Source organism: Protopterus annectens, chromosome 9.part0, assembly GCF_019279795.1.
Source record: "Protopterus annectens isolate FY-2018-M chromosome 9.part0, PAN1.0, whole genome shotgun sequence".
Lineage (NCBI taxonomy): Eukaryota > Metazoa > Chordata > Ceratodontiformes > Protopteridae > Protopterus > Protopterus annectens.
In genome coordinates, this window is record NC_056743.1 from 865,002,731 (window position 1) to 865,019,342 (window position 16,612).

At 36.1% G+C, this 16,612-nt stretch overlaps 1 protein-coding gene across 2 annotated transcripts in view; it reads left to right on the plus strand.

Moving 5' to 3' along the window:
• Window positions 1–13,504, plus strand: part of AGAP2 (ArfGAP with GTPase domain, ankyrin repeat and PH domain 2) — an 823,589-nt gene extending 810,085 nt beyond the window's left edge. For both annotated transcript variants that reach the window (XM_044083585.1, XM_044083586.1), the window contains 2 exons: window positions 762–1,017; window positions 9,794–13,504. In XM_044083585.1, the coding sequence (XP_043939520.1) occupies window positions 762–1,017; window positions 9,794–10,000 (463 nt within the window). In that variant the 3' untranslated portion in view covers window positions 10,001–13,504. The remainder of the gene's footprint in view (window positions 1–761; window positions 1,018–9,793) is intronic.
• The last annotated feature ends 3,108 nt before the right edge of the window (window positions 13,505–16,612 follow it).

Consider the following 16,612-nt stretch of genomic DNA (forward strand, 5'->3'; position numbering starts at 1 on the left):
AAGTATTGTGGCTGATGATGAAGTTTATTAATGCAAAAGTACCAGCTGTCATTTTCTTGGTGCAGTTCCATAGTAATATTTGTGTAATCACTGGAAAACAAGTGGCAGCATTCACAGTACTATCAAGCTCTTAAGTTATGGTGCTTACTCAGTATATTCTGTAGCTGAAGACATCGGAATAGAAATAACTTCTTAACACTGTCCTCACTTTAAGGATTTGCCCTTCACTCATTAATAAATGATTATATCTGTACTCAGTATTATGTAATACAGTGTCTACAATGTAGATATTCCCATCTTTTTAGGTCTGACTACAGAAAGGGTCCTCAGTCATCTGGGTCACATACCTGCATAAATTAGCCAGAGAGATAGATAGATAGTAAGGAACTGCAAGTGATAATGTTTCTGTTAAAATGTTCTTAAAATGTGTAACTCAACAGCTGTTTTATACAGGATGAATATTCTGTAATCATTAATACCTTAACAACATTGTTTTTTGCCACACTGATATTCAGTATTCATTCATTGACAGCATTTAAGATTTATAATTCTGTATTTCAACAAAATCTAAAAAAAACAGTCACAGGGTTTATTTTAAAAAGTAATTTATCATAGGGTATAACATTTTGTCTAAAATATAGTCTGTTGTATTTTTTAAGCAAACTTATTGAAATTGTGCTGATTAAGAAATTCTGTAATAATGAATCACACATACTTCCAACAAATTGCTTTTTACTAAATCATTATGCAATGTTTTTCAGAGAGGAAAGAGAATCATGGATCAGGGCAAAATATGAACAAAAGTTGTTTCTGGCACCCCTTATGAACTCTGACATTCCAATTGGAAAGCACCTGTTTAAATCGGTAACAGAGAAGGACATCCCAAATGTTCTCCTACTTCTTGCCCACAGCAACAAAGAGCAAATTAATATGAACACTGGAGATAAGGACAAGCGTACAGCTCTTCATGTGGCCTGTGAACTCTCCAACCCTGTCATAACACAGCTCCTTGTCTGGGTAAGAAATCAGACTAACACTTTTTTAAATTTTCCGTTGGTAACTGGCTTTGTATAGTTAAGGACTGACTTTAGATTTTCTTTCGCAGACCAAGTGAGAATCCACTTTTTATAGGTATCTCCATTCAACTCCTTGCTGAGCCAGCTTGACAACCAGTAGGATTCATACTGGTGATTTCTAATCCAGTGCTTTCATTTCTAGAAGTTGTGCAACTTGTCTCCCCCAGTTACCAGGAACCTTTTTACAGGATTGTGAGAATGGCATAGAAAGCAAACACAACCCCTGATCCCTAAATAAAGATGTTTCAATAATCAGTTGGATTGACACAGCTAAGTATGCAGGTCTCGATGACAATACACAGATGATGTGTAAATGAATAACAACTAATAAGATGCTGCCAGTAAGTGTGGGTGAAAAAGGTGGCACCTTGTTGATAAACTGGCCATTTGACAAAGTGCATGGAATCCACACACGTATATAGACACACACACACACACACACACACACACACACACACACACACACACACACACACACACACATTCTCTCTCACACACACACACACACACACACACACACACACACACACACACACACACACACATTCTTTCACACACACACACACACACACACACACACACACACACACACACACACACACACACACACACACACACACACACACACACACACACACACACACACACATACACACATTATTTCTCACACACACACACACACACACACACACACACACACACATGCACACACATTCTTTCTCACACACACACACACACATACACACACACACACACACACACACACACGGACACTAGCACTAACTCTATGGTTGCACAACAGTAAGAAAATGAAAAAAATTAAAAAAAATCTCCAGTACAGTGCACACTGATCTCCCAAAGGAAAACCATAATCTACATTACAGCAAGAACTATAAGTGATAGTTACTTCAAGCATATATGATGTAGCCAATAAAGATTCAATCAAATCGACTTTGTTTAATGGTGGAGAAGTCTCTTAGTCACTCTTGCTGAGTTCCTATAAAATACTACAAAGCTTCACATTTCTCTGCAAAGCTTGTCACGTCGTGCTATCATCGCCCAGAACAGAATACCATTTCCTCGAACTGGAAAAAACTGGACTTCTTCATATTTCACTAGCAGCTCAGTAACAATCACATTGATGTGTGCTTTTATTTATATCATTGCTTAAAAACATCCAGTTTAAACAAATCTTTGGTTCTCAACACTGTCACACTTCAGACTTAAAATACATTTTAACACTTGCACTCTCTTCCATTGTCTTTTCAGTACCAGGCTCACACATGTAAAGATGATTTGTAAACACAAATCATACATTTCCTTCAAGCACATTGAACTTGTTACAAAATGAAACCTGCAGTCATAGACACAAAGTATTTTTCTAGCTTTCAGTTAAAAACTATAACCAAATTACACTGTCAAATTCACAAGAGACCACCCAGTATAATATTTCCAGTGCAGAAAAAATGCTCTGTGTTATTATCTATTATAATATTAAGCTGTTACCCAATATCAGATGTCACTATGCTGTGTTGTTTCTGTAGCAATGTGCACACTATCTGATACTCCCTCTTTACAGTAAACATTTACCACTGTTACTTTCATTCTGTCTTCATTTAAATACATAAAATTGCATTATTTCATTAATTTCCTAGTACACATTTTATCTTGCTTAGAGTTGTGAGGTGCTATATAGCTTATCCAGGCACTCAGGTGGCATAAGAAAAAGAAGTAATTCTGCATGAGATGCCATTCCACCAGAATGCACCCCCCCCCCCGATACAGACTGGAATTTGAATGATTGACATTTTGACTTTAATGTGCCATTGGGATGTGGGAAGACAGCATCTCAATGACTAGAACCTGCGAATACAGAAGGAGGACATGCAAATTGCGCACAGAATGGCAGCCTAAAAGGGATCCAAAATAAAAAATCCGGAGCTGTGAAGCAGCAGTGGTAAACTGTGCTCTATCATGCTGTAAAAAAAAACAATTTCTAGTCCAGAGTTTCTAGATAACATTTTATACTCAAAAATCTGAAATATTTAACTCCTGACATCACATTAAAATCCATGCCAAATGAGTTGCACATGTCACATTCTAGTCAACATTAAGCATAAACAACAAATGTAAATAAAACATTATATATATATATATATATATATATATATATATATATATATATATATATATATGTAAAAGAAATGGTACATAACTCAAAACACCTAGACAGCTGGACACATCACTATCTGCCAAGAGGTTTAAGATTTTTGGGTACTCTGAATGAAGATACAGGCTTATGAAGGACACAGGCAGTGGCTCCTGCAGTTAATAACTATTATATTAACAATAATTTTTCGCTACTGGAAAATAATCCCCTATATATTAGCAAAGACCTTTATTGTTACATTAAGAATTTATGCAGTTCATTACATTTAATAACTTTGCTAAACTTCATGAATAATTGTGTATTTTCCCATTTTATCATCTGATAGTTTCTGCAATAGTTGAGTTCTTCTTGAGATGTGCAGTTGTTTAGATTTTTGTTTGTCTTGTGATAATTGCAGTTGAACTAAATTTGATTTTCACGATAAACAAATTAATTAATAAATAGTATATAATACCTTTCAAACCTAAGTAGTAGGTAGGAAAGGAGACTTCTAACAATAATACTGATGAAGTAATCAGGGGAAGGTGTGGGTTATGCTATACAAATATAACAATCATAAGTATATTGCTCTTAATATAGCAATGGAATAATTATTCATAACTGAACATCTCAGATTGTTTGAATTGTTTCTATTTTTGAGTTGTAGTATTTTGATGAATATAGAAGTAATACGACACCAAATATGCCTTGCATGATCTTCAAACAAATTAAATATTTACTGCTTAAATGACAGATGTAAAATGATTTAATGATGACAAGACAGTGGTCTGTGCTGTTACTAAAAATGAGTGGAACTGCAAGCACACGTGCACAAAAATTAGAGAAGTAATTCAATGGTAGAAAGGAATGTTGCTTTTTACCTGCTGTAATACATCTGTGAGGACATCTAACTAGAGCAATGCAGCAGGCATACTATTCAGGCCACTGTAAGAATTTCAGTGTGCTGGAAATCATGCTTGTTAAAAAAAGGAATGTGTCCAGAAACATTGGTGCAGAGAGAGAGCTCCCATGTATGACACCTGTGGTCTGGGGCTGAATTTTGGTTTATCTTTAAGAAGCAGAGTAGGTTGGACAGCTAATAGGAGATGAGAGATAAAGAATGCACCACTAATTGTAAATCCCCAAAAGCAAACAAGCAGTTCAGGTTGAGCAGAAAGGCATTGTATATGTGCAGCTTGCATGTAATAACGAATACAATGAAAATATGCTTGGCTTGTTATTGTAATTCTATGCATCAAATTATAACACATAGAATTATGATACTGCTATAGCAAATGCTGAGGACTATATGCTTAGTCTAAGGGTAAAGTACCTCAGAATATTGTCCTTTCCAAAAGCAACAGTGACTCCCGAGTTCACTGAAATAAATAAGGTGTGGGAGGCACAGTCCCCAAGGTGATGGTGGAGGTGTAACAGAGTTTTCTAATTCAGTGGTTTAAATGTTGCAATTGGAAGGGTGAAGAAAAGAAAGTGTGGGCCTTTTGTGAGTGACTCCCCATCCCTGATTATTTTCTCTGTGAACTGGAAATAAATTAAGGGGGTAATTGTAGAATGAATGAATAAATTAGCTTTTGGGCCAAGAGTATCCTGTTATACTGATCAGTTTTAAAGTTATTCATGTTTGTTAAAAAAACACACTTAAGCCTTTCTTTGCTAATTTGCTATTACTTCAAAGATAGGTATGCAGAACTGTGTGGATATTTATTTGCTGAATAAATTGATTGGTTTTAACACAGTTGCAGCATGCCCCTATAATTTAAATTTTCATTTTTTTTTGTCTGCAGTTTAAAATACTTACTGTTAACTTGCAGAATTTTTTCTCTCAAAAGAACAGGAATGTTCATTGTTCAGAAGATTTTTGAAATGAAATTGTATGCACTCCCTTTTGTATATTTTTGTTATTTGCATTTAAAACATTTGTAAGAATTTTCTTATCACAGAGTGTTTTCTTGTAATTTACCTAGTAATGATGTTGATTTATTCCAGTATTTAAAATTAAATGTTTCTTTAGCTGACATAGCAATAATACTGTGTGTGTGTGTGTGTGTGTGTGTGTGTGTGTGTGTGTGTGTGTGTATATATATATATATATATATATATATATCTATATATATATATAGGTTTACTATCTGTAGTTCAAATGGCAAAACATTTGCCGTTCGAAATAACGAAAAGTTAAACTGAAACAAAACATTTCGAGCATACACAATGTCACCCCAAATGATCGACGCATTTGAGTTGACATTGCCGCCAAAAATGTGACGTGATAGCCATATACGAGCTGATGTAAATCAAACTCCTATATGACATATTACGTTTTTGCAGGGGGGCAAGTCCCCCTACACCCCCTGCTACTAATTTATTCCAACTCTGAGATTGCACTACAGTAGGGATATGGATAAATTTCCAATCCCCACTGTACCGGGATCTTGTACATCTAGTTGAACACACTTATGCGAATGCACTACTGCATTCGCATAAGTGTGTTCAACTATTCAAACCACTATACATTTTCCAAACGGCATTCTGATTTTCGGCAGCATAACTGCCGACAGCATGTCTTTCCCGAAAATTATAGTAAACCTATAGATATATATATATATATATATATATATATATATATATATATATATATATATATATAAAACATTTATAAAAAAGGAGGCAACAGAGTTCTTACAGTTAGATCAAGAACTGTTTGGACTCTGGATAGGTTCCAAAGTAAAGTGAGTAAAAGCTTGTATAAGTGTTTTACCAGTCAGAGAGCAGCAATTGACTAAGAAATGCATGTATGGTGACTAAGCAGTTGAATGAATGACTTCCTGACTTCACATTAAACTCCGGTGATGACTTTGACGGGAATAAATGTATAATGGGTATCAATTCCATGGTCTTCACAAAACTGACTGAAAGCTGAACTTTCATACTTCTGAGTCAGGTGGCACAATGCCAGGGCACTTCTATGGGCTAGGCTTGTAAAGACTCCAGGGACATTAGCCTAGTACACACTTATGAACCTGTGAACCTATGATTAAATCTACAAGATACAGTAGACTCCTTCTTATCCAGTCTCACTGGGACCAGACGTTAGACTCGATAAAAGAATGGCTGGTTAATCAGAAAAAGCATACAAAATAGCATTTATAGGTTGTATATCAGATTAAAAAATATGTATATATGATGTATGTAAATATTTGTTCATTGGAAGTAAAGACAAACAAGAAAGGGAGGTCAAAATTTCAGTTTTAAGACATGTCTTGTAATTATATTGGCAGTGTGTTTGATAGTATGTGGAGGTCACGAGTATGTAGATCTGTGTTAAGTAATATTTAAAGAACTTTGCTTACAGAGGAGAGGCATGTGAGTGAAGAAACAAGGGCGAGTTTGCTTGGGCAACTCCCAGTGATTACTCCATGTTAATGACCATACGTTTGTAAAGTCGAAAATTCATAGCAGTGGCCTGAAGGTTAGAGGCATTTAGGGGAGGTTGATAATATGGAATTAACAGGGCTGTGGGATGGCGGAATTGGTTACTTCTGTGATGCCCCACCACTGGACCAGTAATCAAGGAGCCTCAATCCTCACCACTGGCAACAGTGGGGGAACATTCACTGGGAGGAAGACAGGTGCACACACAGTATTTCCAGATGCAGCTCTTTGCATCAAGTGCAGTTTCCCTTAACAGCACACAGAGACCACAGTCAGTCCAGGGCTGGTTTCTCCCTCTTTCTCCAGATCCCCAATAAGACTCCCCTTGGCACAGCTATAGACTTGAGATCTCAGCTGAGTGAGCAAGCCAAGACCTCCAGCACCCTCTCTGTCCAACCAGTGCTTTGTGTCCCTTCCCAAGTAGCTATCACACACACACACACACACACACCCACACACACACACACACACACACACACACACACACACACACACACACACACATACACACACACACTTACTTTGATTTATACACACACATATACACACTCACACACACACACACACACACACACACACACACACACACACACACACACACCTGGAAAAGGCTGGCACAGGTTTACTAGCTATGCCCCCTTCTGACCAAACTATAACGTAGTTATTACTGCCAACAGTCACTCCTTATCAGCTACTTTAGGGCCCTTAACAAAGGGTGCCCAATCTTACTTTGTAATATTAATATTAACGCAAATGGTAGTTTGACCAAGAGCAAGACTATTAGGAGTGGCCCACACAGTGTCACCAAAAAGTATGCAAGTACTCTCAAAACTTAAAATATCTCTACACAGATCAGCCACAATTAAATGTTTAAATATATTTAATAGTAAATAATAAAAGAGCAAGACAATACAAACTATATATTCAGTAAAAGGTCCAAGGTACCCAAAGAAGGGAAATCCAGCCACAAAATGAATAAAAACAGATTTATTCCAATGAGCCAAATTGGTTTGTTGGAATAAAACTGTTTTTATTCATTTCGTGGTGGGATTTCCCTTCTTTGGGTACCTTGGACTTTTTACTTGTGATTTTTTTAGTACCTTGGTGTGCTTGTTTAAATTTATTGTTTTTTTCTAAATATATATTTACAGTGACATCAGAGTTCAAAACTACAGGGCATATTTAAAACAACACTGCAGGACAGTCTCAAATAAATAAAGAAAAATATCTAAACTAAGCTTCACTATATTCCTGACTGAATCTAAGAGAATTACTATAACCTAAGAACTTACTAATAGAGGAAAGCAGATGTGGTGAATGGGTCTTGTCAGGTCCAAGACAGAAAGAATGCTGTGCTCACTAAGATATTTATTAAAATAATATCTCAAATATTACTGCTGGGATAGCTTGCAGAATGACATTTCTTATTGTCATCTGACCCTAGTTCCCAGGCAAAATAACCATTCATGAAGCTGGCAGTATTTAGCATCTACCTGTAAAAATATACAGACAAGGGCTTCTCCTCAGATCTCTGGCAGATGCTAGTCATAAAACAATTGTTTCTTCATGCTTTCAAGACTAGAAATTAATTCACCCTACAGACAGTGCAGAAAGTTTCCTAGTACAGACATTGTTTCTCTTACAGAATTGAAAACTGAAATATACCATCTTTTATGGCCTAGCCATAAAGTGATTTAATTTCAATTATTGTTTTGAAGTTTGCTGGACTGAAGTCAACCGCCTGTATTCCAGTTTCCACTGTTAAAATATATACATTTAAACAGTTGCAATTGTGCATGTACATTTCTGTTTTCTTCCAGTGGGGCACACTGTAGATCCATTTTAAACACAAGCATTTTACAAGTATATTTTCAACAGACACACGTCTGTACAAGCAGTTTGATTTATACATGACATACAATTCTAATACATTTGTAGCACAAGCATCTTGTATAAATCATTTTGATATTAACCAATGACATATAATTATTTACAAAATTCCAGCTAGCTAGGCTGGCAGTATCTCCTTTTCTCACAACTTAATCTACCGATCACTTGTTGTTGCATTAGCTAATACAGTCATTAAATAAAGGTAAGACCCTCTTATCCAGTCTTGTTTTAACCTGGCATTTCAGAACATCTCAGCTTATCGTTTTAATCTTAAAATGTTAAAATATTGAAACAAAAATGAACTTGCAGTATGTAAAATAAAAACTGCAAGCTCATTTTTGTTTCAATATTTTAACATTTTAAGATTAAAACAATAAGCTGAGATGTTCCAAAGTGCCCAGAAGAGGCAGAAGTTTTGTTCTTCTTTGTTGTCCGTTGCTATGACTACAGCAGAAGTCTGAAGGTTGGTTAAAAAGGAAGCCAGATAACAGGGAGTCTACTATCAGGAGGAGAGTCTAATCATTTTCTTACTCAGCTAATAATGGGATAGAGGAGAAAAGGTTTGTAGCATTTGTTAAAGAGGGATTGTGAGGTATTTTTATCCCCCACAGCTTAATATTGATGACTTATTTAACAGGAATTAATGTATTACAGAGCTACAGTAGAAATAAATTAGTTATTTCATCTCTAGCAGAAATATTTGTGCTTTAAATACCAATGACTGTAAAATTTTCACCATATTCTTAACAATTTAGTGCGTATGTAGGGAGGTGTGTGTGTATTTATATATATATATATATATATATATATATATATATATATATATATATATATATATGCATATATATATATATTTGTGTGTGTGTGTGTCTGTGTGTGTGTGTATACATACATATATATATATATATATATATATATATATATATATATATATATATATATATATAAAAACAACACAGCATTTTTTCCAAACAATTGTGCCTTGCTGCATATCGACAGCAGAAATACTATGTGACTGATGTAACTGGTCAGAAATATTGCATGGGATATGATTCTTTGGGCCCAAAAACTAATCTAGTAATTTATTCTAGTAATTCCATTTACCAACTTAATTATTTTAATAACAAGATATGTACTAAAATCTGCAAGCAGATGTCTGATGACGTGTATCTTTTAAATATCGGTAAGTGAACGATTCATTCGAGCCTTTTCTTTATCTTGTCTACAGTATGGCAGCGATGTGAAAGCTCGAGACATCCATGGGCACACAGCTTTGGTGTATGCTAAAAAAGCTGGGAGTCAGGAGTGTATACGTATACTGCTACAGCATGACTGTCCCCAGGATGGTTACAACACAATCATTACCCCGAGCGTCAGCAGAAGAAGCAGCACCAAAAGCATAGGACGGACTGATTCACGAACAGCTCTTGTGTAACTGATTTGAGTTGAGCACTTCATGCTTTCACTGACCCCCAAGTCATCTTCACCCCAGAGAATGTACAGTGCTGAACTAGCCTGTGTACTTATTATTTCTACTGGTCAAACCAGCGCATCAGGCAGCAATAGATTCCACAGGGTACAGGGAAAGATGACACTGTAAAGTAGTAATTTTTGTGGTCATGTTCAAGTTTAAAAGCCTTTCTATAGTGTTTTCATGATTTTATTTTTTTCTTGTAATATTGAAGCACTTCTTAAATGAAAGAAAACTGATAGCAAGCACCCTTACAGTAAATGGATGTTGCACCTTTGACATTGATGTGTGGTGATGCACTTTGTGAGACTTACTGTGGCCCTCTACCATCTTACTGGGAAAATATAAAGAGCAGTGCATCACCCTGAAAAAATGAATGAGGTCTGATGTATTAAAGTGTGGTCCCTGTGCACAATGGGCCGGTGGCTGCATAAGGGAAAGACAAAACGTCAAACAAGCCATTGCAGTGCCAACAAGACATATATATGGTAAAGAAAGGAAGGCACAAACAGAACTGTGCCAATGGTTGCTTATTTAACTTTTCTTTTCTTTATGTAGAATTGGCAATACTCATATGAAATCTATTTTCTTTGATTATCAAAACTTCAGGCTTTAAGGATTATTTGCAATTTAACCCATGTCTTACCCAATATCCCCAATTCCTGGCATTGCATATTGATCACAAGTGTATGTTATTCAGGGTGATTGTTTTGCACATGTTGAAAAAAGGGTAATATGTTGAATGAATTGCCTAAGATAGCATGCCAATCAGTTGATTTGATAAATATTAATTGGTTGGATATGCTTTTAGAAGTGGAATAAATTTGCACAGAACAGGGTCTAAACATTTTCGTACTCAAGTAAAGCAGATGAATAATGGGATAGATGAGCAAAAGGTACGTAGTAGTTGTTAAAGAGGGATGGTGAGGTATTTGTAACCTGCACACCTTACCATTGATGACTTCTTTAACAGGAATAAATGCATTACAGGTATCAATACCATAGTCTTCAGAAGACTGACTGAAAGCTGAATAATTCTACAAGGTATCATGTATTCTTTGCATGACATATCAGTATTCTAAAGTCATTATACAGGGTAGCCCTCTGGGTACAGTGTTCTTGTTTACAAATGTGGTCCCTGTCTGTATAGTGCAGGTGTATTTGGCTGCCAGGAGAATACCTTTCCTGTTCTTCTTTAAAATGCATGTAGTTAATGAGATTGTAATGCACAGTGACAGTGTTACATATTGGGTGCAATATGCACTTCTGCTTCAGATAGTGTCTTTATTTCTTGTTGCCATAAACATTCCAGTTGAGTTGTGGCATTTCATTTCCTTAAATGTCCTGCTCCTACGTATTTCTGCAGCAGTCTGGATTGGAGGACTTCATGGTCTAATGATGTGCCCAAGATGACAAGCCAAATGTATGAATTTCGGTGGAGCTGATCTCTCCACCAAATCACACCACTTTATGTTCTTCCCTTTAGACTACATGGACTACAGAAGCACCCCAGAAGGATTTTCCATCATTGACTTTTTTTATTAAAATGGAAGTGATAAATGTATGTTTTTCCATATTTTTTTAGGCATTACATGCTAGAGGATACTACAGAAAAATATATATACACGGTGTAGCACAATTAAGCATCCTGTGACATTATTTTATTCAAAACAGTACCATTTTTGAGAATCCTTTGTCCAGGCAGGGTAGCATAGTATGTTGGTGGTGAAATAGAGGTGTTCATTGCATCATATGACCTCTCTGTTTTTCTTTCTCTTTCTCTGTGAATTGCTTCCACACAGACTCAGACACACACACACACACACACACACACACACACACACACACAAACATGCACACTTTGTTTATTAAAATTTCCTACTAAAATCTAGTGACTTTCTGCAAAAAATAATATTTTGAAGTGATTTTCAAAAACTTCTATAAGGTCTGTAATATTTTTAAACTGACAATACAGTGTAACACAATAGAAACATTGACAATACAATACAGTACAATAGAAACACAGTCCACTTTCTCTTGGTGTACCATGTAAGATCACTTATTCGTAATATACCATGCATGCACCTAAAGTGAGATTAGACAGCCACAGACTACTGGTATCCTAAGCATCACATGAACCAAAAATAGAAAATTGTGTGACTGAAAATAATCTATTAAATATATCAGAAAAAAAAGTAGCCACTTGTAATATGTTCTTCCAGCTAACTGACACCAGTTAATAAACTGCTGTTGTCAGTTACTTTCCCAACAGATTATTTCAAACACAGTTTATAAGATAAATGTTGTTAAAATCACGAGAGATCTCATGTAGCTTGAAAGGTAAATGTAATCAAGTTCACAGAAATCTCTTGTACATTTTGGTAACTGGTGCTCAAAAAACTCCTAAAGACAGTAAGTAGGACAGTAGAAGGGCTTCTACCATATTAATCCACAGGAAATGAACAAAAAGTCATCCAGCTGTTATTTCCATGTACCCCCCCCCCCATATCTCTTAAAATTTCATAGAATTTTTTTTTGAAAGTGGCCTTACTTTTATTCCTTTTTTCAAACTATTGTGTGCCTACCGAGGGATGTTTTCCATAATATCCTGATACTATTTATAAATTTGAAAGCACTACGAATGCAGCTAAAGGCATTAGTTTGTGCTGTTTTCTTATCCCCAAGTCATTTTGGTGAAAATGCTGTAGTCTAACACACTTAGCTAGGAGTCAGCAGGTAATTACTGGTTTCTCTGTAGAATCAGTTCTGAAAATATCTTGTTTTAAATAAGTTTTCAAACCAATGAATTTTCATACTGCATGCTAATTAGTGAAATAGTTTTGAGACCACAGGGACAGGCATTTTTATGATAAAATCTCTTTTTGGTCTAAATGTTAAAAACATTTCTAAATTTTTTAATATTCTGTTCTACCTATAGTGACTCCCTAATAATGTCACAGAGCTTTAGTACTTTGAATACTTGGGAAAGTGGCAATGACTGCTTTAATTTGAAAGTGGTCCAATATACTATAGTAATGGATTATGAAATGAGATGGATAACAAAACTGCAGAGATCAGGGTGCAGGAACAACTTACCTAAAGAATCTAACTGTTGGTGTTAACATTTTTATAGAGTATATTATTAAAGTCTATATGAATGAGGCCCAGAACTTTCATGCTGCCTTTTAAGAAAAAAAATATATATATAGCTATATATAGATATATAAAAGAAACATTGAGCGTTAGAAAGGAATACAGAGATTATGTTGTAAGATATTTATAAATATTTGCTTGTAAGCAGAATTTTGTAACTGGACTGTAATTGTAACTATGTAACTGTATGAATTAGAACTGTACCAGTGAGTTGTTATGCTGTGTATAATGCCTTTATAATTGTACATCTTCCAGCTGGAATTTCTGTTCAGTGAACATTAAAAGTTTAAACTGGGTAAATTCAGTAGCCATTGAGATCTGCTAAATGTATTTGTTTATTTCATGTTATGGTCAGGTTTATCACACTGAGACCCACAGAGGTGCAGCATCACAATATGAATCTAGGGACAGTCTTACAATAGCCATTTAAACTAAGAAGTCTTTAAGGAGATTTCTGGGGAAGATCATTAATGTATTGCATTGACCCCCCACCAATTCCTCAGATAATGAAGTGATACTTTATTGCAGTTACCCCTTCTACAATTTTCATACAATATGCCATGATACTTTAACATTAAAACCTAAGTAACACAGTATGTTCTTTGAACTATTGCAGGATTTGTATGCATGTGAGATTATTTATGATTATTTATGTAGCAACAATTGTGTGACTGAATCTGATATTCCTACACTAACTAGTTTCAGTATTTATCTGTTACTTTGTTGATCTGGGAAGAGGTATCTAGCTCTGAAAAATAGTGAATTGCATATTCCTCCTTTAAGGCATTTTCTGCCTGAAATATGAAACAAATGTCTCACTATTTTAACTCCATTACATGCAGGCATATCGGTAGCATTGTTGCCTCACAGCAAGAGGTTCTCCCGTTCGATTCTCGGCTTGGGTTGGGAGTGCCTTCTGTGTGGAGTCTGCATATCCTTCCCATGGTTGAGTGGGCGTTCGAAAGACATGCGTTGAATGGGCATGCCTTCATTGAAGGTTGGGCATCGGGCTGGCAACTCGACACCATAAAAACCAACTGCCAATCATTAGCAGACCAGAGTTCCGCTGTGGCGACCCCTAACTGGGAAAAGCCGAAAGACAAACAACAACAACATGCAGGCATATCACTTCTGTGTTCTTTCTAGAAGACAGTTAATAGAGAGCTTCAATGAAATGAAATGGAGCATGTATAGTAGTCTTGTCAGGAAAATATCACTTCCCAATCATCAAAATATGGGAGCACCACAGTTAACACAAAGAAAAAAGATTCTTTCCTTAGGGAATAAATTCATTCTCTGCACAGTCTCAGGCTATTTTAAAAAAGAAGTATATGCAAAAATGTTATACACTTATTTTCAGCATTATCTCTGACTCTGGCTCCCTCAGAAGGATGTTTCCACAAGATGGAACTCCAGCAAAGGGGTTTTGAGGTGTCTTTTTTTTTTAAAGAATGTCCCACACAGTCAATAGGCTTTTGAATTAACATGGGTAGAATTGCCTTCTAGTCATTTCTTTGTCATGTTCACGCACCATCATTTATTAAAGGAAAACAGGCAGCTTGTCATGGTTTCTTTAAAAATCCATTCAATGCTCCTGTTTAAAGCTTTCTTCCTTATTTAAGTGTTGAAATATATGCCTTCATCATCCATTATTTCCCTTCACTTATAACTGCTAAAAGAAAAGTGTTTCCATCAACAAGCGATGATTGTCCTGGTCTCCTTCAATAAACACACCACACCAAACATAACTTTATTTGAGCAACATTTTAATTTATTGATCATAGCATGAACTTCTATATAACCATTTACTAGGTCAGCGTACCCATGCTCACCATAACCAAATAAGCAGCATCCTCACCTCCACTCGCTTACTTTTACTTATCAAACAGTGTCTCACTTTCATTCCCCAACTCATTGAATTAAACATCCAACACCTGAGGAGGAACAGAAGAGGGACAGGCCTGCCCCACTCCTCTAACTAAACACCAAACCTATAAAACTAACAGCACACTCCTCAATGTTCCTTAAAGAGGGTGGGTAGCAAGTTCATGCCATAAACTAATCCCTTACCCAGTTACAATCACAGAAAAGCACTTAAGCCCCTCCTTGCACTTCCCTCATTTTCTCCCCATCCTTCTACTTTCCCAGTTTAACCCTTTCATCCCCACCCATTACTATTCCTACCTGACCTTCACCCGAAGATGTCCCTGGAGAAATTGGTTTGTTCCCAAACCTCATGTGTTAGGAATGCAAAAAATGGGTGTTGATCCAGTAAGCTGTAAGTGACTTTACAAACTCTGGAATATTCTATTTATTACAGAAAACAAAATACCAAGGTTTGCAAAGTCTCTGCCTCCAGATCTTTATTCGTTTATTTATTTTTATTTATTTTTTTATTTTTTTTACAAGCGCCGCTCTGCTGCAGTGCAGTCGTGTCTGGGGTGGCGTGAAAATAAAGCCAATGACAATCCACCTCCAAGAATGATTAGCAGATGAATGCATTCATATTACAGAATGTGAGTGGCAAGGGTCAGAATGGGCAGGGAAATTAACGGAGCAAAGGAACGTGGCTTTGATCCACTTTTTGCATGTTCTGAAAGTGGCTACCCTAAACTTTTTCCTCTTGTCTGCTCTCCCAGAGCAGACACAGATTGTGTTAACACATAAAGTACATCAAAATGTCAGTATCACAAAACTCAGAAAAAGAAAGAAATTCAACATGTAACATTAAAGTGCTCTGAGTGACACTTTCCCTTTCTTTCTTTGCAGTCTTATAAATACATGCATTACTCAGTGACTTTTATTCTGCATAAGCACTCAGCACTTTGGATTGCTAGAAATTATATCACTTCACTGTAGCAGAATTGGATTACCCATAGAAAGAATGACCAGCTGGCAAGACTCTAGGACAAAAAATTCTAAGCCATTGCCATTACAGTACTAATGACAAGAGTAGAAGTCTCTCCCACTTCTAACAAGGATAAAAAATAAAAAAAACACTAGTCTAGAGTCCTCCAGCTAAGAAAACAAATAGTCACACCACTAGGGGACAGAAGCACACACGCACACACGTGTGTCACTTCCTATTTGGGTGAGTGAGTATATGGGTAGCGAAGCACACTGCTAATGCATGTTCAATGTTAGAATGCTTATCAGTATGTGGAAGTGAACTATATCTTATTTGTGAATTTACTGTAAACATTACACAAGATCATTGCATAATGCTAGTCCACAGCAAGCTTATTTAAAAAAAAAGACTTTGCAAAATAGCTCAGCAATGGATTTTGTGGGGATGTGCATATAGAGGATTTCACTTTCCCACTTAGGCTTCGTCTTTATGGCAAGTCAACAGTAATTATGGACATGAACTACCTAGTGCATAACTCAGTTCCTTTGTCCAAATGCATGAAACCTTTTTAAATC